General features: G+C 33.4%; 1 protein-coding gene across 2 annotated transcripts; it reads right to left on the bottom strand.

The window, feature by feature from the left end:
- Window positions 1-47: 47 nt before the first annotated feature.
- Window positions 48-24946, bottom strand: LOC124353008 (selenocysteine insertion sequence-binding protein 2). Of its 2 annotated transcripts, XM_046802792.1 has the most exons (7): window positions 24798-24946; window positions 19075-19988; window positions 18355-18776; window positions 14822-15042; window positions 12421-12575; window positions 2710-2826; window positions 48-1384 (listed from the first exon to the last, which is right to left on the bottom strand). In XM_046802792.1, the coding sequence occupies exons 2-7, from the start codon at window positions 19906-19908 to the stop codon at window positions 1268-1270; spliced, it is 1866 nt and encodes a 621-aa protein (XP_046658748.1). In that variant the 5' UTR covers window positions 19909-19988; window positions 24798-24946; the 3' UTR covers window positions 48-1267. The 2 variants fall into 2 exon arrangements, with proteins under 2 accessions (XP_046658748.1, XP_046658749.1); XM_046802793.1 differs by lacking the exons at window positions 19075-19988; window positions 24798-24946 and having other exon boundaries at window positions 18546-18733.
- Between the last annotated feature and the right edge of the window lie 458 nt (window positions 24947-25404).

The raw sequence follows: 25404 nt of genomic DNA, 5'->3' as shown, positions 1-25404 counted from the left end.
CTCTCTACACTCAAAAGATTAAGGGACGTAAAGAAACAGACTCTAAATAAAGAATCAAATGATTATTCTCCAACTAATTATTTTTGTATTATTAAAAGAATTCTTTGACAAATTGAAAAATACTTGCACGTAATGTATGTTATAATAAAATATACATTTATCGTACATTGTTATTATTGAATAGCTGTTGCATATGGTATCAACCAGTTAATTTCTTGAGACATTGAGTTTATATACATACCAACTATTTTGTTTTGGTCCACTTTCAACATATATATACAAAAACAAATAAATATATTCTTTAAATGAACAAGAGAAAAGCTTCCTATATATACTTTCCTATATCCTGTATACAGGGAAAGGGTGTCACAAACTTCTGTGGCTGATAGTACTTATCATTTTAAACAAAAAATGTCATGTAAACATAGGTCGAGAAATGTCTTGTTTAGCCACTAGCTCCCTTTTTGTATTGTTTATACAAAAATTACTATCTCTAAAACTAGTTTAGCTAAGGGAATCAAATTTAGCACATAGGTTTGAATAGATAAGAAGAAAATGAAAAAATGTGTCATTTTCTTTAATATTAATAAAATGGCTTTTCAAAGTCAAATAACAAAAGTTATTTGACACACTTTTGTTCTTAACCCGAGTTGTGTGATCCAGTAATCCCATGTACTGGCATATGAAACACTTTCAACAGGTTAAATTATTCAGTGAAGACTATAGGAAATTGGTGTGCAATGTAAAAACGGCATTTGAGCTCTGTACGAGGATCTGATTGGTTCTCTTACTCAGATTGGATAAGAACTCAGTGTTCAAGTTTTGTTTGCATGGGTCACAAGACAGGTTTGACATGACCCTGAAAGTCTCATTTTGTCTGGTACTGTTGGCCAATGGCAGGATCAGCGGGGAGTAAAGGTCAAACCTCCAGACAATTCTCCAGATGGTTCTGTAGATTATCTGGATTTTCTTTAATTTGGTCCTAATATTTTAGCAATTTTCTTTATTTATCGTTAATGAAACAGGTGATAAACCAGTTTATGAGTGCCTCAAAGATTGCCGAACTCAGCACTCAACTCTGGAAAATTTACCACCAATCTGTGGAAATAATATGTTACAATTCTTACAAGTGGTCATTGATACACACTATGTTGTTAAACGATTACCTACACAATGGTAGTTAAGTACACTTGGCCTATTACAACAACGGATATATAAGGTTACAATGCATCAATGAAGATGCCTCTGGTATTCATGAGTTTTCTTATCACCAGGATGTGGTTTCTATTGCCTTGAGCAGTTTGTCAGCAGGGGACACTAGTTCTTTCCTCAGAGTGGCCAGCAGACTTGATGTTACTTCGTCTGTTGAACACTTTTCTTTTACCTAAAAATACAATTGATGTTAAAAAAAATATACTGGTGTTTATTTTAGAAGCAAAGTAATCCTTCAAAATTATCTGATATTATAACACACCTACCAGCATTTAAAAATATACAAAATGGAAATGATGGTATGGTTGGAAAGAAATTTAGCTTTAATTCATAAAATGACAGTTAACCTGATGTAGGTCTGTTGGATAACCTGATGTTTTTAAAAACCTAAGCTATTACATTTCTTTTATTTTTACGATTCAAGAAAGATATCGGCAGGCAGAGTCACTGTGTCATAATATGGTTGGCAAACTGCAAACGTTTCCTGAATGGCAGGCAAAGAGTACCTCTCTTCAGAGTATATGCACTTGGTTCTGGAACATTTCTGCCATTTGCACAGATACCTGTACTTCTGAAGCTGATATGTGTGGGCATAGCAAAGAGATGGAGGAAGAGGATGATACTTTTTCTCGTCCTATTCATAAGACTCCATCCAATCAAAAGTTTTCACCCCTCAGATATTTGGAGTCTAGTTACACAAGGCATTGGCAGGCTACCAAACCGTATACAGAACCTTTTTGTCTGCGAGTTGAGGGAGAAATGGCTCACATAATGGACATGACTAGTTACACGAGAATGGAGCTTGATAGCATAACAATAGATGGTTTGGGTGAAGAATCATTGGTTTTATTTTCAATTTCTATTGAGGATAAGAAAATGCTTTTCAGGAAGAAGGAAGAAGTAGAGGAAACTTTCCAAAAAGCAATGCAGGGTTGATGCCAGGATTGGTTATAGGGTTGATACTACTTAGAAAGAGTAATGTTAAAGAGAGTGGCTGATGAGATTGTATATGACGGAGACAGTGATGTGTGTTGGTAAAGGACCCTTCCCAATTATTCCTTCATAATTTCTGCAGCTGGAAATTTCAAAGAACATTTTGACTTACCAGATGGGAGTAGTGTGAAACTGGATCTGCGGATAATAACAGTTTTCAAGGCTAACATCAAGATCAAGCAAGGGCATCACAAAAGATCTTGAATGCTGATTTGCCGTGTGACTCAAGTCTGTCCTACTTGGAAATGGAATAGAATAGAGAGCCTTGATCTATAAATTTATAACTGTTACTCAGTTATGTAGATAAGAAATTCTTTTCTATCACACTTCGAAATATAATACCAATACCAATTACAAAAAAATACAAATTCTAAATTTATTGCTGTAAAGCAACTTCGTTTTACCTGGGGCTAGTTTAACAAACAATAATAATTTAAAAAAATATGGACTGGTTAACAGTCTCTATAATATAGAGAACTATAACATTATTTTAATATTACTCACCACTAGGGGATCATATACTTCTTCTATTTTGGCTGCAGAATCTCCAGAATTACTGATTAAGATCCGGTATTTTAACCTCGCTTCAATCAAGCCTTTCTGAATTTCGAAAAATAATTCCTAGAATCATACAAAACATTTGAAAGTGAAAGAATCTTGAGAAAAAAAACCTTTAAAACTGATATTCTTCAGTATGAAACAATCCCAAATAGAGAAACAAATCAAGAGTAAGAGGTTAAAATTTTATATTAGAAAATTTGTTTGTTCACATCAACACACATTGAATTGCATGATAATAGTAGTAGTATAGTAGTAGTTCTAAGTTGAATATGATCTTTATCAACACACCTGATAATTTACATTTGCCATAATATGCAATAACTGATACATATAATATACAGTACAGAAAATAATATATATCGTTATATAACATTTATCCTGTTATTGTACTGTGAGTGTATAAGAATTAATCCTTTATGGATAAAATTTGGGCATGTTCTGTTGTAACTGAATTAGTGGACAATCCACACAATATGCGGCTAGTGTACTGTGTTGATATACGAGGTGTTGCTATTAAATAATGATCGACTGACGCTGCTGTGAATCAAGGAGGCATGTGTAAACTGTCATTAATCAACAGTGAACCTTACTCTTTAGTATGCAGCTCTTAAGTCTTGCTTCTTTAAACAACACCATTTAGTCAGAGCTTACGTTCCCGTTATTGTTGTTTGTTTGTTTTGCCAGATAAAATGGTTAGTATAATAGTAGAGCAACGAATTATCATGAAATTTCACTTTAAACTTGGAAAAACTGCTACTGAAACTTATAATTTACAGAAGTGTATGGCAGTGAATGTTTATTACGGGCATGTGTTTTTTATTGGTTTAATTGTTTTAAAGATAGCAGAGAAGACGTTGAAGATGAATCACGGCCAGATCGCCCTACAATGTTAAAAATGGATGAAAATGTCAAAAAGTTTGTAATTTAATGTGGTCTGACTATTGATTAAGTATTTGTGCAATTGGTGAAATTGTAGGTACAGTAGAACCTCGATAGTTCGACACTTTGTGGACTAACGGGGTGTCGAACTATCAAGATGTCGAACTATAGGGAGTATATAGATTTTAACACAAGGAATATTAAAAAGGCGAGTTTATGTTAAGATGGACTGTAATTTAATTAACAATGTACAACTAAACAAATATTAAACTGATGAAACAAAATGTATCAACTTACATTGTTTTACAGTGCTGTACTTCTTCCTCTTAAAATAGTTAATGATTAAATGAATAAATGTAAAAATAAACAAACTCAATTCATAATATAGGCTAGATAAAAAACAAAATGTATATACAAAAATAAATTAATATGGGACAACTATAACTTGTAACATGGTTACATCATGTTTTACTTTTTACAACGCAAAATAGTTTGTGATTTTTAATTGTTTTTCACTTTGGTTTCTTCGCCGAGCCGCCTCGTCACGTAATCGTCGAAGAAACAAAATGTCCATTCCAGTCGTCCCTTGTTCCTGTAAATACTGGATCGCTCCCTCGAAGAATTTTACACCTTCGCTGTGTGTCAGTTTTGATTTTTGAGTGGTATCTTCGTCGTCTTCTGACTCTTCTTCACTATCCTCTCTTGATTTTAAAGCATCAACTATTTCTTCCTCTGAAGTTGGTCCGCTTTCTTCATCTTGTTCCATCCACTCGAAAACATCTGTAGGTGAAGCTTCTTCACAACCTGGGATTTTTTCCATTAAAGTGGCTAGCTTGTCATCTTTAATTTCTTCGTTGAACTCATTTCCCTGGTGGTCCAAGAGCTTCCTCCAAGAACGCACGAGCGTTAGGGGATTGAGTTCATCCCATGCCTGGGAAATCCAGCCAACAACATCCAGCATATCAATTTTTTTTAACTTATCCACTAATTCGACTCCTTCATCTAGGGCTTGAATGAGACATGAAAGGAGTTTCTTCCTATACAACTTCTTAAGCGTTACCAAAACTCCTTGGTCCATAGGCTGGCAAAGGGAGGTTACGTTAGGGGGCAAGAACATAGCTTTAATTTCTCCGTCTTGAATGACATCTACAGCCGGGTGCGTTGTTGCGTTGTCGAGGATCAAGAGTGCTTTCATTGGAAGGTTCTGGGACTTTAGATGCTTCTTAATTTCGGGCACAAACTGTTTGTGAAACCATTCGTTAAAAATGCTCTCTGACATCCAAGCATTTGATTGGTGTCTGTAAAAAACGGGGAGGTCAAAATGGTCACCATTCATTTTAATATTTTTGAAGGCTCTAGGTTTCCTGGCCTTTCCTATCAGAGCCAATTTTAATTTATGAGTTCCTGTTGCGTTACTGCAAGCCAACACAGTAACTCTGTCCTTACTTTTTTTATATCCTGCTGCAGCTTTCTCTTGTTTGAGAGCCAAACTTTTTGTTGGGAGCATTCTAAAATTCAGACCAGTTTCATCACAGTTATAGATTTGCTCTCCACTAAGGCCTAATTCTTCAATCAAAGCTTGAAATTTCATTTTAAAATCATGTGAACTATCGAGATTTGCTGACAGTTTTTCTCCACAAATGCTCAATTGTTTAATACCATACCTCTCTTTCCATCTGTCCAGCCATCCAGAGCTTGCTGTGAATTCAGGCTCTCCCTCTTCTTTAAAGTTTTGATAAAATTTCAAGGCCTTTTCCTGTAAAATCGGTCCTGAGATCGGTGTCCCTTTCTCCCTCTGAATCCTAAACCACTGGAAAAGAGCTTCACTTACTTGTTCATACTCAGACCTCTTCATACTCCTCCTCTTGTCTAACGATTCTGAACACACTCTTTTCACACACCAAGACTCAATTTCATTTCTAGACTTCCTCCATCCAATCACTGTTGACCGACCAACGTTCAAATCACTCGCCACTTTCTGTACACTTTCACCTTTGTCAATCCTTTTTAGAGCATCTAATTTCATTTCCATCGTAACAAAGCACCTTTTACGTTTTTTATCTGACATTTTAAAAAACAAACAAATTACAAAGCAGTTCAGTAACACCAACTACGTATGTCTAACGATCGTAAAACAGTAACGTATCACGAAAGGAACAAAAACGCGTCTTAACTCCCGCAGCGTCACGAGCGAACTGAGTTGACGACTAAGAATAGCGGGTGAGTCAGAGGGGGAGGGGGAGGAGGATGCGCTATACAAAGGGCAGTGGCGCGCGTTCACGGCAACAATGGCGGGCCCGTCAAGGACACCACTTGTCCCTGCTGTCACGTTATGTTGGTCACGGCTGGTGTCGAATGATACGGACTGTCGAACTATCGAGTGTCGAATTAACGAGGTTCTACTGTATTGATAAGAATGTGTACAGCAAATTTTACATGCAAAAAGGATGTGCTAAAATGGTGCCTATAGTTCTAACATATATGAAGCTAGCAAAAATAGTTGTGATGACACTTTATTAAATGACTGAAATTAAATGAAAGTATTAAAGTGAGAAGTAAATGATAGTTAATGGAAGGATATTGGATAAATTTTGAATTTTATTTTACACCTAATTAATTTATTTTATCCTCTTATGTAAATTTATTTACATTTTATTTCCCTTAAAAAATTTAACACTATAAGTAAGCTTTTATTTATTTGTATTCTTGCTAATCTTTAGTTATTAATTCATTGCAAATGAGCTTTTTATGTAACACTGAAATTCCCTTAAGAGTTAAGTAAAGCATGTAATTTATTTTTCTTAATATATTAATTATTATATGATTTAGTTTATTTTTAATTTTTAGTCTTAGACATATTTTGAAGACATGTTTTATTCTTTTTACTTTTATGCTGGATAGAATATATATATTAAATATTATAGTTGTTATACTTTTGAATTTAGTCCATACGCAACTATTTAGTTCATAAAAATAATGAAATATTATTGAATTCCTACTTTTAATATTAAAACATAATATTTGGAATCGAGGGCCTTTTGTGCACCATAAGAGAATGAAAGATGTTTCTTTATTTTATTAATATGTGTGTGCTTGCTGTGTTCATGGTCATGCGTCTGCAGATCGAACCGCCAGTACAGCAAGCACACTCGCTGATAACAGAACCAATTATCATCCTTCTTTGAATTATATGGTTAACAAACTCCTTAATTTTGAACTTGTATAATAAACATCCTCCTGTGGTAAAAAACGAATAAATAAAAGGTGGCCTGTTCATTGGATCACTCGTGATATCCTTACCTTATAGCTCAACGAGTCTCAGTATATCGTAAAGCAAAAAGGACTGGTAATGTGGTAGTCGTGGACCGGTATCGCCGACTTCAGAACTGGTTAAAAATTTGGCATTGGTCATGTTTTGGGGGCTCTTAAAGTTGTAAACCACTCTCTAAATGATTAATTTTTAATACAGATTTAATTGAGCAGGTTTTGTTCATTTATCACAGCCAGCACCTGCTTTTTTCAATGTGCAACACTTCTAGTGCAATACAATGAAACTTATTCCAACACACTATCCTAATTCTAATAATACGCAAAAGTGTATTTGTTTGTTTTGCTTTCACACGGAAACTACTCAACTGATTGTACTGAAATTTTACATGGACATTTTTGTAGTCCCTGGGATGAATATAGGCAGATTCTTGTTTCAAAAATTCTTCAGAGGTACACCCAACTGGTCTTTAAAGTAGCAAAAAATTCCATCTTGTTCTCTAAAGTTGTGAAATATTAATAAAAAGAGCATATCTAATTGTAATCAACTTTTCTGTGTAATCATGGTTTATTATTTTCAATTTGTTAATATTATAGTGAGTACATTCTCAAAGGAATAACAATGATTTTTTTTCAAATTTTAATTTCAGCGATTAGTAAGTACTTGTATCCTTACAAAATGCCCTAAAATATAACATGGTCAGAATTTGACACCAGACTCCCTTTGAAGCAGTTGGCAAGAATTATGCTAGATAAAAGTTCACTGGGCTGTGCTTTTGAACTAATGTACCAATTCCAGTTCAATATAATGTACCAATTCATATTGTAAAAATATGTACAATATTTTTAAGTTTATAAAGAAACAAACAGTTAGTATTATTGTTAATGTACTTTTAACAGTACATTTTTATCAAATATCATGTATTAGATCTAAAAGACAAAGTTACTAACTGAGTTACTATAGATTTAAAAACTTGATATAACCCATCTTAGTTCACTTTTGACAGAAGTTAAGGCTTCTCTGATCTGTGATATATATATATATATATATATATATATATATATATATATATATATATATACAGGGTGTTCTGAAAAAAGGTGCCCATAAGTCAGGGCGTGATTCCTCACATCAAAATAAGAAAAAAAGGTCTAATTAACATAGGTCCGAAAATGCTTAGTTACCAAGTTATACAGGGTGAAAGATTTCGTCTGAATTTCAGTTCCCCTGCTGCAACGAAGCCCTACGGGTATTTGTTGGCTGTTAATTAAGATGTACAATTTAGCGTACTTTATGTAAAATGAACTGAAAAATTGAATAAAACCGTTTCCAGACCTGTAGCTACAGTAATTTTTAAGATATGTGACGAAATACGCGAAACTTGGTCCCGAAAAACAAGTTAAATTTAGGTTTGAAGCAGATTTACTATGTTAAATGTACAATAAACACAAAATATTTTTTCACGGGACTTGTAGAAAATTTAATTTCGAAGAGAAAGATGTAAAATAAGTCTATAATAGACAAACGCAAACTTTAAAAAATAATCCTTAATTACATACAAAACGCATGAAAAATAGACAAAATCTGTTAAGCTCTCTACAAATGTAATATTGAAATTAAAACAGCTGTTTTATTAAAATATTTGATTTGAGAAACAAAATAATTTCTATTTAAAACATATGTTTTAACAATGTAACATTGTTTATAATAATTTAAATAAACATTACAAGCAGCTATTTTTCCATTGCTCATTAAGTGCGTTTGTTGATCTGTACTTTAATACAAGTTAGTGCGAGTGCCGTTGAAGTTAATTTTTGATAGCTAATAATATCTTATTCATCATGGCAGGTAATATGAATATTATGTACACTAATGGTGAAATGGCAGACATGCATTTAATGTACGGTCTTGCACATTGCAACAGTCGTCAGGCTAGACGACTCTATCAGGAACATTTTCCTCATAGACAGTTACCGACTCATAAAATGTTTTCTTCCATTCATAGAAGGCTAAGAGAGACGGGAACCTTTAAATCTGGAAAAGTTGGTAGATCAGGACGGCCACGTACAACGTGTACAGCTGAAATGGAGGAGGGCGTGTTGGACGAAATAGAGAATCATCCTGGAAGATGCTATCAAAAATTAACTTCAACGGCACTCGCACTAACTTGTATTAAAGTACAGATCAACAAACGCACTTAATGAGCAATGGAAAAATAGCTGCTTGTAATGTTTATTTAAATTATTATAAACAATGTTACATTGTTAAAACATATGTTTTAAATAGAAATTATTTTGTTTCTCAAATCAAATATTTTAATAAAACAGCTGTTTTAATTTCAATATTACATTTGTAGAGAGCTTAACAGATTTTGTCTATTTTTCATGCGTTTTGTATGTAATTAAGGATTATTTTTTAAAGTTTGCGTTTGTCTATTATAGACTTATTTTACATCTTTCTCTTCGAAATTAAATTTTCTACAAGTCCCGTGACAAAATATATTGTGTTTATTGTACATTTAACATAGTAAATCTGCTTCAAACCTAAATTTAACTTGTTTTTTCGGGACCAAGTTTCGCGTATTTCGTCACATATCTTAAAAATTACTGTAGCTACAGGTCTGGAAACGGTTTTATTCAATTTTTCAGTTCATTTTACATAAAGTACGCTAAATTGTACATCTTAATTAACAGCCAACAAATACCCGTAGGGCTTCGTTGCAGCAGGGGAACTGAAATTAAGACGAAATCTTTCACCCTGTATAACTTGGTAACTAAGCATTTTCGGACCTATGTTAATTAGACCTTTTTTTCTTATTTTGATGTGAGGAATCACGCCCTGACTTATGGGCACCTTTTTTCAGAACACCCTGTATATACTGTATATATATATATTATTGATTGGGAAATAAGGCAAAATCAACAATGGAACAAAACATACTAAGAACTAAGTAAATTACAATGGCCACAAATATAAATCTTTTGACGTATTTTGTTGATCGTGGCAACAAGGGAAACTCAAATTTGGCGTCATAAACTCAATATGATTCACTCGAACCAGTAGAGGACATACACATGCGACACCTACTAAATTCCATGAAAAGCAGCGGGTAACTTCTAACAGTGCATATATATATATGAGACAATGTAGTCTAACTCTTACTATGCATTTAAAGACTGTTATGAAACCAATCTTAGTTGTCTTTTGACAAATGTAGGGTTCTCAGAGCTGTGTGAATTACGAGGGCTATCTAAAAAGTGGATTATGTTTTGTTCTGTAGCCGTTATGGGCGGGATTATTGCCACTTTGATTTCAGGACGCTTCTCCGTTCAGTGGCTATCCAGCCGTTTTTAGTGAGAGGTTACTGTCACTCCTTGTTGTTTTATAATAGCAGTTTAAAATGTGTGATTCAACTGAAAATCCCACCAGTTATGTTTGTTAATGGTTTATGTTGACTAAGCATAATAAACCAATTAAGATTTATCGACAAATCTTTGAGTTTGTGGGAACGATGTGATTACTGAACATGGAGTGCATCAGTGGGTCCTTAAGTTTAAAGAAGGCCGAACTAATGTGCATGATGATGAAGTGGACGGCCAAGCATTGTGACCGATGAAATTGTCTCTGAAGTTGATGAGAAGATCAAAGAAGACCACCGATTCACAACAGAACTCTCACTTAGTTTTTCTCAAATTTCAAGGAGTTTGTCACACAGAAGTTAGATTACCATACATTTTGCGCAAGATGGGTACTGAAAATCTTAGTAGGTACCCATACAAATTAGTGTGTGGCTGCTTCATTGACATTTCAGGACACTTACGAAAAAGATGGTGACTTGCTGTTCGATCAAATCATTACAGGAGACTTGGGTAAAACACGTGAATTGCTAAACCAATTTACAGTCTATGGAATGAGAGCCCACAAACTCCTCCAAAAAACCAAAAAAATGCATAAAAACATTGTTGGTACGGAAGATTATGACAACTGTTTTTTGAGAAAGGAAAAGAGTTCTTATTGATTTCTTAGAATGTGGCACAACCATGAATTCTGCGAGGTATTGAGAAACCTTGCAAAAGGTAAGAATAGCAATACAAAATAAGCGCAGAGGAAAGTTAAGTTTGAAAAAAATTGTTTTTGCACGACAAAGCCCGACCATACACAGCAAATCGGACTGGATGCTTTTAAGTGGGAGGTGTTTCAGATCCACCTTACATTCCGGACCTTACATTCTAGACTTTTCACCCAGCGACTACCACATGTTTTGATGACGATGTTGAACTGTGGGAGAGTGTAACTACCTGGTTGAAGTCTCAGGCGGCAGAATTTTATAATTTTGGAATTTCAAAACTAGTTCACTACTATAATAAGTGCCTAAACTTGTATGGTGACTAATAGTATTTTACTGTTAAAGTACTGATGAAAATAGTACTTTAGTGTCACTTCAAATGTATGCAATAACATTTTTTCTTGTACTTTGTTTTAGTTTATATCAAAACGTAATCTACTTTCTGGATAGCCCTCGTACATATTTTTTCTTGATTGGGAAAGAGGCAAAATCAGCTATGCAGCAAACAATACTAGCATCGGAGTAAATTACAATGACCATAAATATACACTTTTTAACCCATTGTGGATCACTGACGAGCTGGGCTCGTCACGCAGCGGCCGGGCCTAACTGTATGATGACGAGCTCAGGTCGCAAAAGTGATCTGCTTTTAAGTTTCCCTCCAAATAGTTCTATTAGTGTCTGATAGATCGGGAGATCGTCTTCACTTGTCAACTAAGAGTGTTTAACAACGGTCTATGTTTAGAGTTTTCAAAAGTTTTATAAATATCCTACAGATCGCTGTTGTATGTCGAAGTTGAAAAATCATTCACATGAGTTTACTCTCTGCTTTTTAGCGCTTCTGATTGAGTGTTTTCCTCAGTTGTTATTATAATACTTTTGAGGTTAGTGACACAACTAATTGATGCAGATGTACATGTTGGCGGGTTTAGTCTAGACAATGGCCCGGATGTTGTAATCGCTTCACCTGAGCCGCTTTACTTAGACTATGATTCAGACATCATCCCTGCCACCCCGGAACCTTGCTCGCGTGTTATCGTTCCTACATCATGGATACCCCAGCAAGCCCATGTTCCATCTGAACGAATACTTTCACAGCTGAAGTTTATAGTATACAATAGCGAGCAATATATTGTGGCGCACCATTGCTGTTCGTGCGGCCGCTGCCGTAAATTAATTCGTGCCTGCAGGTGCTTGCGCGCCAAAACAATACGATCCAAAATGGGTTAAAATATTTTCTTGATCGTGAGATGAAGGCAAACTCAACACTGGCGTCAGAAATATAATTCACTCGTACCAGAAGTGCTCATACAGGTGCATAATTCTACGAAAATTGTGTGCGAAGCCATGGGTAACTGGTAGTTTTATTTAAATTGACATAAACCAAACCTGTCCCTTCAAATCAACAGACCCCAAAGAGGAAAATACAAACATGTTGTACCTGTGCCCCATCGTAGCTGAGGACTGCTACACAGCTGACCAAGGAATTCTTGAAAACAGCTTTTCCAAGCCTCTTTCTGTTCGGTCCAAAGACACAAGGGACTCCTTGATTCTCAGCTTCTTTGACAAAATTATTTATCCTCTCATCCAGTCCACCTGCAAAATACTACAATCACAGCTGTCCTTTAAGTGCACACTTCACAAAACAGAAGGCTTATTTGTTGTTAGGGCAGTATTTAGAATGCCTTCAACAGTTGCACCTATGAACAGTTTTGTTGTAACTTTATAAAACCTCTAACTCTAACTTATTTCTTTATTTAATTTCAATAAACATTGAATCGCAAAAAGTACTTGCATTTCTTTATTTGAAACCATAAGTAGTTTTCTGAATTACAATTGTGTGAACGGATTCATAATTACAACAATCTATAGCTTTAATGAAAACTTATTGTGTGCAAGGTGATCTATAAGTCTGTCACCTTAAAAATCTATAATCCAATAATATAAAATATGGTGAACATTCTATCTTAACGAGATTTACTTTTTTGGTATATTCATATTCTGAGAGAATGCTTCCAACTCAAACATTTTAAATAATTATCTTTCTTTTATAATACACTACTATAAAGGAGTCAAAAAAGAAATGAACAATTTTGATAAAATTCAGTTATATTTAATATAGTTTATTTTTTAGATATTTATGGCCAAAGTTTCAAATACACACAAAATATTCACACATCCTATTTAAATATTATGAAGAAGGTACATTATTAGTCTGTAATGATCAGCGTTTGCAAGCACTTTGAGAACTCTAATCACTGATACCATTATTAAGTATAATAAGTATTATTAAAAGTATATAATAAGTAAATAAATAAAGGCTTTAGTTTCCAAAATGGACGTAATGAGTGAAATAGTGTATCAGTGTATATTAGGAAGCTGGGAGAGGGATCAGTACACCCCATCTATGTCAGAAGTTAACCCTCAAAGTGCTGCTATCGCACTGTGCGATATGTTCATACCACTTCAAAGTGCTACTATTGCACTGTGCGATATGTTCGTTTTTTTCATATCACAGACGAACAGTTCGCTCAATAATGACGTGGTTTATAAAGCTACATGTATGAATAAATTCCCTATCTAGTAGCGTAATTAGAACTATGTAATTCAGAAGGTTGCGAAAAAGAGTAAGAATAATAGTCAGCTGATTTCGATGCGTGTTTGTTTGTTACGGTCGTCTCGCGACCGTGACGTTGTTTTGCTTCATACTTTTGATTTGTGACTTATATTATTGTTTATTGAGTAATTATTTGTGCTATGAGTGAACTTAGTAATTCAAGTGCCATTAAGCGCTGTTTTGATGACGATTTGAATGGAAATGATAGCGATGAAAGCAGCACCCCCACCAGAGAGTGACTCAGACTATTTTTTTAAATTCTAATGTAAATATGTATATAAGCCATTTTTTTGTATTTGTAATACTTTATCTGTCATTTTTCTTACTTTTACTCATATCAGTAACTAAATATGTGTTTATTTTGAGACAATACTCGCTATTCAACTACTTACTGACACTTGTTGATGTGGTAAACATTTTAGTAAAATTTGGGCGAAATTTTGTTTTTTACCAATTAGTATTGTGATATGTTGTGTAAAAGGTTATGAAGTGATATTTTTCTTATTCAGCATTAAATTTTGAACATTTTGCATATTTTTTAGAATTAGGACTACTACATTTTGTAAAAACTATACGTCAAGGATTTTGAAAAATAAAAATATAAAAAACTACACAACCGGTTAGAAGGACCAGATTTTTTTATGATAAAAGATAAGCATTTTTATTTTTACTTGATCTTATAGAACAAATGTTTGTGAAAAAAACCATATGTAATACATGCAATTTGAACATATATTTGTATATAAAAAGTTGTTTAAAAAAAGGAAATGTCATATGCTCGAAAATGGCCTAGCACTTTGAAGTGGTTTAGTCATCACTTGGAGGGTTAAACCGATTGCAAAACACCTTATTGTTTAAGGTCTTGAAAGAATATAATGTAGGTTTTTAAATAATATATTTAATTTTTTGTATCAGTCAATTATCTATCTAAATGTACTTCAATTCTTGCTGCGGTATGATGCAATCAGACACAATATTTTTACCTTTTGAATGCGATACGGATACGGATTATCACTTCTGTAAATTTATAATTATAATTATTACAGTAGTTAAAATTAATGGTGCACTATGCTGTTGAAATTGTCACTTTCAACATTTTAAATAATAAAAGCCATATAAGAGTTTAACTTTTTTTTAAAAATATTATTGTAACAACACTAATAAAAATACAATATTAAGTTACATTAGATTATAATATACACACATAAAATATTGTTAGACCTACCTTTACCAGGATTTTTCTCCAGGTCAGGTGCAATCACTAGAAGTCTCACCTTCTTCACTAGAAGGTACTTGTTGGTCTGATTGATACCAGCAACGTAACGCCTTTTGGCGTTGGCCTTGATTGGGTTTTGAGCAAAAGTACGGTCCTGGAATTGAGCCACTTTCTCCAGCAAAGCACAGACGTTTGCTGTCAACTCCTCACTTAGGCAGTTGGTACAGTATCTGAAAAATTAACAAGATGCTTTACAAAACAATGAAATATTCCCACTTAAGATTAGAATTTTCATTAGGAATTGGAGTTTAATTTTATCACACTCTTTCACAACTCATTTCCTTTGGAAACATTTTAGAAACATATAAAAAAGGTTATCTAAATAAAAATTTTTAGGTGTAATTTTTATATATTCACTGCTTTATTGGTCTTGGATGCAGGAATGGATTCTTTCCTGGGTATATTCAAACACAGTAAAAGCTTAAGAATAAGCATTATGTTTTGACCTAAACAGTATTAGTTCTGATGGGGAATTTAGCTTTGATTCCATGCCAAAACTCTTATTATGTATATTTTTGTGTTTTAGTGCTTTGGATTTTTATGGTCTCATAACTTGTGCTGTTACCAATATAAAAAAATTCCATATTCAAATATAGCATTCCTTTATATGCTTTAGTGAGCCCATGTTTCAAAACATTTCGATTCATCAAAAAACTTTGAAAACGTTTTCAAACTGCACTGCACATACCATACGTACAATCATGAAAATATTATCTTTTCTGACCTGTTGACATAACTTGAACATTAAAAATTACCATAAATGCCTTCACAGGTTCAGAAAGGAAATATTCAACTATTATATTTAAGTATTAACAACTTTTGAAAATGTACTAAATGTTGGCTCTTGGTAGATTACATTCAGTGTGTAGAATTTGGAAGTGTGTTCTTCCATGACCCAATTGTTGTAGTAATAAACTAGTATAGTTCAGAAGGGTGAACCACCACTTTATTCAAATGATTTCTAGGATTCGGGATATCAGGTTATTTCCAAAATGTATCAGCTGAAATGACAGTAGCTCAAATATTAAAACCAACATCCACGATATTGGTTTACCATCAGTAAGTCAGCAATGTGTAACTTCCAAGAAGGGAAATTTGTTGATAACTAAAAGGACCTTCAAGACCAGTTCTTCAGCCAATTAAAGCTCAGAACCTCTGTCAGTGTAGGGTCTTGAAAGGTAGGCTCCTCCTTCTTTCTAGGGGAAAATGATAGTCGCACCCTGGTATATAAACTAATAACATAATTTTTCTCTAATGCTGTGTTTTCTTTAAGTATTGTTTTGGTACTTTAGAGGCTATCACTGACTTAGATTGCCTTGTTGTTTTTGGCGCTACTCTCCATTCTGACATTGTAATTCTACGTACACCCCCATTAGGAACCTCAATACTAGGTATACAACAGCCATATATAAAGTCTGTGTCTGTCAAAATTGGTGATGTTCACTCCAGCACTTTATGAGGTGAGTACAAAAAGCTAATTTACCCATCATTTCCCCCACTAGAAACAGATCAGATAGATCTTTTGTTATGCTTTTAAACACAGGGTAAGCAAAGTTTATACTTTATTGGCGTGAGGCCATGCACTACATGTGTTTCACATTTCATGTTTCAAGCTCAATGGAAAGAAGTTCCTACACTTTGAGAGAGTTAGTCAGACTACAATGATTTATACTATAATAATCTGGGTGACAATTAAGTCTGGAAACTCTTTTAATTTTTGAACTACAATAGAAAGAAATACCAAAGTTCACACGTGCTTACTGGTGATAGTAAGGCACACATATGCCCAATTACTGACCGGAATATCCCTTACTTAGCAGAGTACAATGCCGTAAATCGGACTTCAAAAGGTGGATTCATTCAGTAGTTATAGCTATTTGAATTTTAAAACAATTGAACAATGTAAATTATTAAGTATTACAAGTAAACACCAATTTTTAAGTACCTGTGATCAAAGTAAGTGTTCAAAATGTTCTCCTCTCATTGTCTGGCAATGTCCTAGGCGGTTGTAAAAGCCATCCACTACATTTTGAAGGTAGTCACGAGGAATATCTTGAGCTTCTTGGACTATGAGATTTCTTAGGTGCGCCAAATCTCGAGGCTTAGTACGATAAACTTTATCTTTGAGATATCCCCAAAGAAAAAAATCCAGCGGAGATAAATCAGGGGAACGAGCAGGCCACTCTACTGCACCACGTCTTCCAATCCATCTGTGAGGGAATATTGTATCCAAGTATTCTCTAACAAGGAGAGCAAAGTGTGGTGGCGCGCCATCTTGTTCGAAATAAATTCTTTGAAATTATCGACCAAGAGCAGCTTGTAGTGCAGGAATTATCTTATTTTGGAGCATTGCTAGACACGAGTCACCATTTAAATTACCATTGATAAATAATGGGCCCACAATTTGATTTCCTATGATACCTGCCCAAACGTTAAGTTTCTGTGGATGCTGTGTATGACTCTCTTCTTTCCAGTGCGGATTGCTGTTGTCCCAATACCGACAAGTATGTCTATTAACTGCCATTCAACATAAATGTTGCCTCATCAGAAAATAAAATATCGTTCAAAAGGATTTGTTTTCGGTCAGTTCTATCCATCATTACTTCACAAAATTCGAGCCGCCGATCGAAGTCGTCTTCGTTCAGTTCCTGAATCAGATGTACTCGGTACGCCTTGAAAGCTGCCTTCTTTAACACTTTTCTGACTAACTCACGAGACATATTTTCATGAGTTTCTGCAGCAGATCTAACCGATTCATTTGGATTCTCGACGAAAGACTGAAGAACATCTAATGATGCGGCTTCACCCGTCACTGTTGTTGGTCTTCCAGTTCTGACACGATCGTTATCGCTACCAGTCTCTACAAAACGGGCCACTGTCTTTATTACTGTGGACTTAGAGATAGGATATCTCTCTAGAAAAGTATCATTGAATAAATTTTTAACTGCTTGAAGGGGAACATTTTAAACACTTACTTTGATCACAGGTACTCAAAAATTGGTTTTTACTTGTAATACTTAATAATTTAACAATTGTTCAATAGTTTTAAAATATAAACAGCTATAACTACTGAATGAATCCACCTTTTGAAATCCGGTTTGCGGAATTGTACTCTGCTAAGTGAGACCTTTAATTTGATACCAAACTTGACCTATGCTGCTATTTAAGAATTTTGTCTGACTCCTTGTGGACCGTCCCCCAAAGGGATTATCCGGTCGGTAATTGGGCAGATGTGTGCGTTACTATCACCAGTAAGCACGTTTCAACTTTGGTATTTTTTTATATTGTGGTTTAAAAATTAAAAAAGAGGTTCCAGACTTAATTGTCACCCTGTATGTATTTTATTGATGGATGTATAATAATTGATTATTTTTAAGTTAATTCATATAACAGAATAATCTATCGTTGTACATTTAAAGAAAAGATTGATTTTATATCATTAATATTGCTAAAGCCAACTTTAAATTGTAATGAATACCTACTCCCTGAATTTCCTTGAATGAATGCCTTCCAAAGCTTTTGGAATTACATTTGACTCATTATCCACACTTTCCAGTTTAACTACAGGATTATTATCCAAGCCAGTTTCGCAAAGTGCGCACTTGGCTTCTAATATTCCATCACTAATATCTTTAGTAAAATCAGATGCCTGTATCAGAGTAGGTTGAGTTACTTGTTTTGGTAAAGTTGGTTCTTCACTTTCATCACCATCTTCTCCCGTAATTCTTTTCCGCCTTTCCTTCCTTTCAGAAAGAATTAAACTTTTCAATTTTGTTGGTTTCCGCTCTTTGTCTGGTCTAACTTTTCCTTTATTTCTTTGAGGGTTATCAGAATCCAGTATATTGCCACCCAGAACACTCCGTTGAGTCGAGGGGTCAACTTTCTTCACCACTTGTTTTGGTTTCTGCAATAAACACAACACTATAATAAATGACCAGTTGCAGTATGTAATTCCCCCTATTAAATGCAAAATTAGAAGGAAAAATACAAATCTACATAAAGCTCTATATCTAAAACTATTACCATTTACAACATTGAAATCGTAACATTGAAATTAGCAATGAAAGTTAACTAAGCTAACAGAATTTTGGGCACCGATCTTGGATACAGGACAAGCCTGTTATCCTTTGAAATTATTCATCACCAAGAATAAACTTGAAACAAACAAAATAACTAGGCTACTTAAAACTTAAATACAATACCTCAGGTTTTATGGTCTGTAACGCTTGACTTATGTTGATATTTATCGGATCTTTGATTTTTGGTTTCCAAGATTTCTCATTAATTTTAGTAGGAGATGTGAATTCTTCCAATGTTTGGTTTTCAATTTCATTTTTCACAGGTTCATTGGGAATCTTCTTCACTTTCTTTATCTTCTTTCCAGAACTAAGTGCTGGAAAGTCTTCTGCTGCCTGCTCCAAAGAAAAATCAGGTTTAGCCACTTGAACACCACTGACAATTGCTTTTAGTTGTCGCTTCTCTTGTTTTAACATTTGGCGTCTCGCTGCTACTTTCAACCTTCTTTGCAAAACAAGCTCTTCTCTAGTCAGGGGTTCCTTTGTTTCAGAGACTGTTGTATCTGTTTCTTGCAGTGGTCTTGAATCTGTTAAAAAGCTATAAAAGTTTAAATCTTTGTTTTCTGGAAGATTATGGCAATTCTGATAATAATGTTTATTGAACTCCTCGATCCTGTTCCAATATCCACATATATCAACGACAACATTAGATTTTGTAGGTGCCATGTTCAGATTGTTTGTACTGGAACATGATCCAAGGTCTTTTGGAGGTTGGTCTTTCATTGTAGGTGGCAATTCTCTTTGATTATCACTACTACATGGGTTATTTAGGCCAGATTTTTTATTGGTTAAAGTAGTATTTATACATTGTTTTGATGCAGTTTTTGTATTTCTTCCCTCAGATTTTATGGATGAATTTGATACTTTAGTTTGTCGTTTTGGGTAGGCACCTTTAGTTTTTGATGTATTAAGACCTGGCCAGCTACGATTAAAGTCATCATCAAATGAATTTTTATTCATTCTTATATAAACGTTTACAATTTTCAAGCACTAGTACTTCTTGCCTTGCACTTATTTTGTAAATCATCACTGACAAAATCCTGAAACATACATATTTACAGCATTATTTTAAACATGAAAAAAAACCAATGTGTTTAATACACAATGGTTAAAACATTGCTAGATATAAATGACAAATGATAAGAAATAGTTATTCCTTAAAAAAAAAAAAAAAAAAAAATTGATTACATCACAATTTGCACGTAATTATGTTATTAACATCCAACAGTAGATTTACATCCACACAGTAGTATTAACATCCAACAGTGTTTTGTACTTGACATCCAACAGTAGATTTACATCCACACAGTAGTATTAACATCCAGCAGTGTTTTGTACTTGACATCCAACAGTAGATTTACATCCACACAGTAGTATTAACATCCAGCAGTGTTTTGTACTTGACATCCAACAGTAGATCTACTACAAAAAACATTTATGTAATTGATTTTTCACCAAAAAAACCTGGTGAAAAAACTAAATAAATTTACATTACACTCTTTATTAAATTTTAAAAAGAAAGGACACCAGTGCGAATCATTATAAGATTTGTATCCTGCTTGTCTAACTTTAAAATAATTATGAAATGATTATGAGCTGGATTGTTATCAAATCAGAATTAGGTTACATAATTCAATTCAGATATGAATAAAATATGATGATAGCCATTAACAGGTAACTGAGATCGGATTCAATTTCTCATTGGGAACTTAAGGTGATGTACCAGGTGAATGTTGATTTCAGCTCTATTTCACCTTCAGCTTAGTGCAGTGTTTGAAATCTGACGCTGTAACAGATTTTACTCCTGGAGTCTGGAATTACCGTCTGTCTGAAGAGATCCCAAAAAGTCGGCAGTCAAGCGATTTTGGACACGCCACTAAGCAGAAGGTGAAATGGAGCTGAACTTAAGATTCATATTGAATCAACCCATGCCACCATAACTACATTATGTAAATACTAGGTGTAAAAAAAGTTCCACCCTATTAAGTTAAAAAAAATTTATATCCATACGAGAATCATTATAAGTTTAAAAATTGTAATTTTTGCGCTATATGAGAACTTCAAACACAAATCCTAAGTGGAAAATTAGGGCGTTAAGTTAAAATATTAAAATATAAATCCCTACTGATGTGTCTCATTTTAAAGGCCATGTTAAAAGAAGTTTGCCTGTCAAAGTTTTAATTTAAAACAATATCCTAAAACTTCATAGTCAATAGTCACTTATTATTATCAAATGAATTATTATTATTGTTTTAGAAGATGTAAATCATCCATGTTAATTTACTGATACCTGGAGTTTACCTCTACACACCTGATATGGTATTGTAATAAACTGTTGGCGATGAGAGCTGAAAATAGAAAAAAACTACATCCGTTTGCACAGATTGACAATCATTGAACATGCACAAAGCCCATTTACTTCTCGTACTCTCTAAAAACAAGGAAATTACAAAACCAGCACTATGGAACACCCCTGATATTGACAGACTCTAGATATATTCTGATATATTAGAACCATCTCATGATCAACATCAAAAGCCTTTTAAAAATCACTAAAAAAGGCCTGTTGTATTATAATCATTCAAACTTTAATAAATACATTTATTTACATTGATAAATGCATCTTCAAATTTTCTTCATAAATCTGATGTAGGTAAGTATGTTTATATGATAAACTTTGCTTCCAACTTTAGAGAAAAGTGATAGCAACCTAATTGGCCAAATATTGTCAGTCTAGATAGATAGTTTCTTTTTAAAGTTGGTTTAATCATACTGAACAAACTTTAATATATCAGGTAACTATCTGGTATTAAAAATTAAAGTATATAATGTGTTTAAATGGGTGGAATTACTTCCAAAATGGTCTTCATCCAGTAAATTAATCAAAACCACATGATTTCTTGCTTTTGAATAAATGGTTTTATTTTATTATTTCAATCTTTATATCAAGAACTACAAAAAAAAAAAAAAAAAAAAAAACTAATATTATTCCCTAGATTGAGTAATTTAAAAGTAGCAGTTTGGGTTATTTTCAGGGGCTATCTACAAGCTAAACATTTACTTATTTTCTTGCCTACCAGATTGTCTCATTGAGAGTTGTTCTGTTGTCTAAAGTTACCTTATCAACTCTGTTAACTACACAACCCCGAGTTAAACTGTAAAAAATTCTTCAGTTTTTGTGCTGTTATACATAAGCCTTAATTTTATTACTTTAGTAATATCCTAATTCTTTACAATATTTCTAGTTTTAATTTTTGACAGATTTAGTTAAAATGAGCTGCAAAATCCTTACAATTTTTTATTTTCTCTTAGGAAAAGAAGCTTATAAATTGCACTTAGTCCTGTAAGAACCTTTGCGCTGCTTCCGGAGTGACAGGATATTCAGGATGGTTAAGGTTAGGGAGTAGGGGCCGCCTCCAATCGAGGAAGAATTAGAGCACTGCATCTCAGAAGTCATGTCTCCCCGGAAAAAGGGGAAGCCAGCTCTGAACCAGCCTCTTCAGTCGAAGTAGACAGGGGGTGGCATACCCTTGTTGATGCTAGCAAGAACCTCTGAGGTTAGGGAACCCCACCAACTCCCACAGTAGACTAGACCTATCAAATTGCCCATGAACCCCAGAATCTCGATATTTGCGGTTAGTGATGTGCCGCTCCTGGACATCCATAAGGTTGCCCAGATTTGAGTGACACATGGGTTTTTGCTGTGCTCAGTGGTGGGTTCAACTGGAAGGTATAAACCAGCCAGAAGTGATCTCTGCTGGGTAATCCTTATCATTAAATCTTCTATTATAGGCTATAGATTACATATTATTTACAAAAACATAAACAGTTATCTACCCACATAATTTTGATAAATAATTTGAATAAAATATGTGGGATGAATGTAACCATTTATAATGTATTGCTAAACCATGACTTTTATCAATCATAAGTTTCTGCTTTTCTGTAACTGTGTTTCTGATACATCATAAACAAGTCTCCAAAAGGATGGCTTTAAAACTAATAACATAATTATATTCCATTTCTGAGCTATCAGCTACTTTATTATTACTTTGTATTGTAGTGGTTTGTATATTCATTAACATGTTGACTGTATTGGACATATGTAACTCTGCATTAGAGCACATGTAGTCTAATTAATATCTACATGGTCGAATGTAAATCCGACATGGTAACCTATAAACTTTCATTGAAAGTATCAAACGGGTTCTTAGTAAAAATGTTTATCACAACATAAAATTTGATTTCTAATATATTTGTATTAAGCCAAATATAGGATATTAAAGTTTTGGCTGAAATAAAATTAGGTTTATTTTTTTCTTCAGCCAACAATTACTTGGCAGCCTGGATTTTATCCACGAGTCTTAACTTGAAAAGGCACAGATGGAAGAAGACTGGATCAATATTCATGTATTTAATGTAATGTGTAAAATTACATTATGTGTATTTGAAATTACAGTATAGTTCAGCTGTTTTTATATCATAAAACATGCCGTAATATTTTAATAATTAATAAAAAGATATCTAGGATATGTATAATTATCAAATGTTAGGCCTACAATCAAAACGGTGTTACTTTTTACTATTTTGACAACACAAATAACACATGTACATCGCCATTGTACTTGCGGCAGGCCATTAGTAAAATACGGTACACATGATTTTACTTTAATTAAATTAAATTGGAACAATAATGTCGAACCAAATTAGGACGTAGGCTTTCAAGATTATATTAAACAATATTGGGGTGGGGTACGATAAGCGGACCCGGTTTTTTATATCGAAATTGGCAAACGATATTATTTAATCATAACCATCGATATAATCAATCGAAACTGATTAATTATTTTTAACGATTAATTAAATAATCTATATCAATAGTTGTAAACACTTTCAAATAATACTCTTAACGTAATATTTTAATTTTATATAAGTAACATTTGATTATTAAAAATGACAGTCAATTTTAGAAAACTACACGATGGAAGATGATAGACATGTTTTTCATGACTTCAAAATGTTGGACTTGTGCGAAAAACCCATTATGTGAAATTTGTGAAAAAGAAACAACTGTAACTGTGAGAGAAGTAAATATGATCGTCTTCAGTTTTCCTAATTTTGGTTATAATAATTTGTTTGATCACTGTAAATAATAGATCCATATTTTAATTTAAAACATATGATTGTTATTGAGAACTGTAGATACTTTATATCGATTGATAGTCTAGGATTTGAGATGCGAATATTAGGTATCGATGATTACATTCTTCAATATAAAAAACCAGGTCCGCTTATCGTACCCTACCCCTTTATTTGAATTAAATTGGAACAATAATGTCGAACCACATTAGGTAGGCTTTCAACATTGTATTAAACAATATTGTTGTAATATAAAATAAAATCAGCTGGCAATGATTAATAATGATAATGATTAATATCTATAGGTCAAATGTGTTTATATCTGATAGTTTGAATATTTCTAATCTTGTTGATTCAATTGTCATGATGGCTACTTATTATACTGCAAACTTTTTTGTTGTCCGACTTGTTTACATTGTAAAGTAATCGTCGTTGCTCAAACATAGTATAAATAAAGATTAGCTATTTTATATAACCTTAAATACAGCAGTCAAGTGGTAAGGAATCCACAACATCTTTAAAAGCACTTTAGGTAGGTTTAATTAGGTAAATGACTAATTTTTCAAAATAAAGTTGGTTCTAGCTTAAACATAATAGGCTATCTTTATTTCTCATGAAAACTAAAAATAGGTTAGTTAAATATTGTTTTGAATAGGCCTATCAAATGTTAAAAAATTTTAGTACACAATCGTTTGAGTTTTATGACTAACCTTTTAATAATTCATGTTTACCCTCACCGTAATTTCACCGTATAAGCTCCATTATTATTACGAAACAAACCAAACGTAATCAAACTGATAGTACTCCTAAAACTAGCAAAACAAAACACATTGACAGTTGTGAACAAATAAACATTAAACAGCTGATCAGCTGAAATAAAAAGAGCAGGCTTTTTATAATGATAATAAGCAAGTGCAAGTTCTTTTGGGGATGCAATCAAATACTTATATATAATATAATATATAATAAAGTTGCTTTAATATCATGTATAAAATATAACAAGAAAGAGAATAGGTATATTAGTAAAGGTGAATCCCTTTAATTTATTACATCCTATATGAATAATGCAGTCAATGCTAAATGTGCGTTGTTAGTTATTAGCATTTACGTAGAATATCTAACTACTGAGTAGCTAACTCTATTTAACTCCATTTCTCCAAACTGGATTATATTTCCGATATTCAGATGATCTGTGATAGTTATAAAATAGGTAAAGGACACAGCTGTAAGGTCTAATAGAACTGCACAAGTTCCTCCAGATGTGATGGCGAATACTTCACCTAAGATGTACTCATATGTTAATTACCCAGGTCAATC

The sequence above is a fragment of the Homalodisca vitripennis genome, chromosome 1, assembly GCF_021130785.1.
Source record: "Homalodisca vitripennis isolate AUS2020 chromosome 1, UT_GWSS_2.1, whole genome shotgun sequence".
NCBI classification, from domain to species: Eukaryota; Metazoa; Arthropoda; class Insecta; order Hemiptera; family Cicadellidae; genus Homalodisca; species Homalodisca vitripennis.
This window is presented reverse-complemented; position numbering and strand designations above follow the sequence as displayed.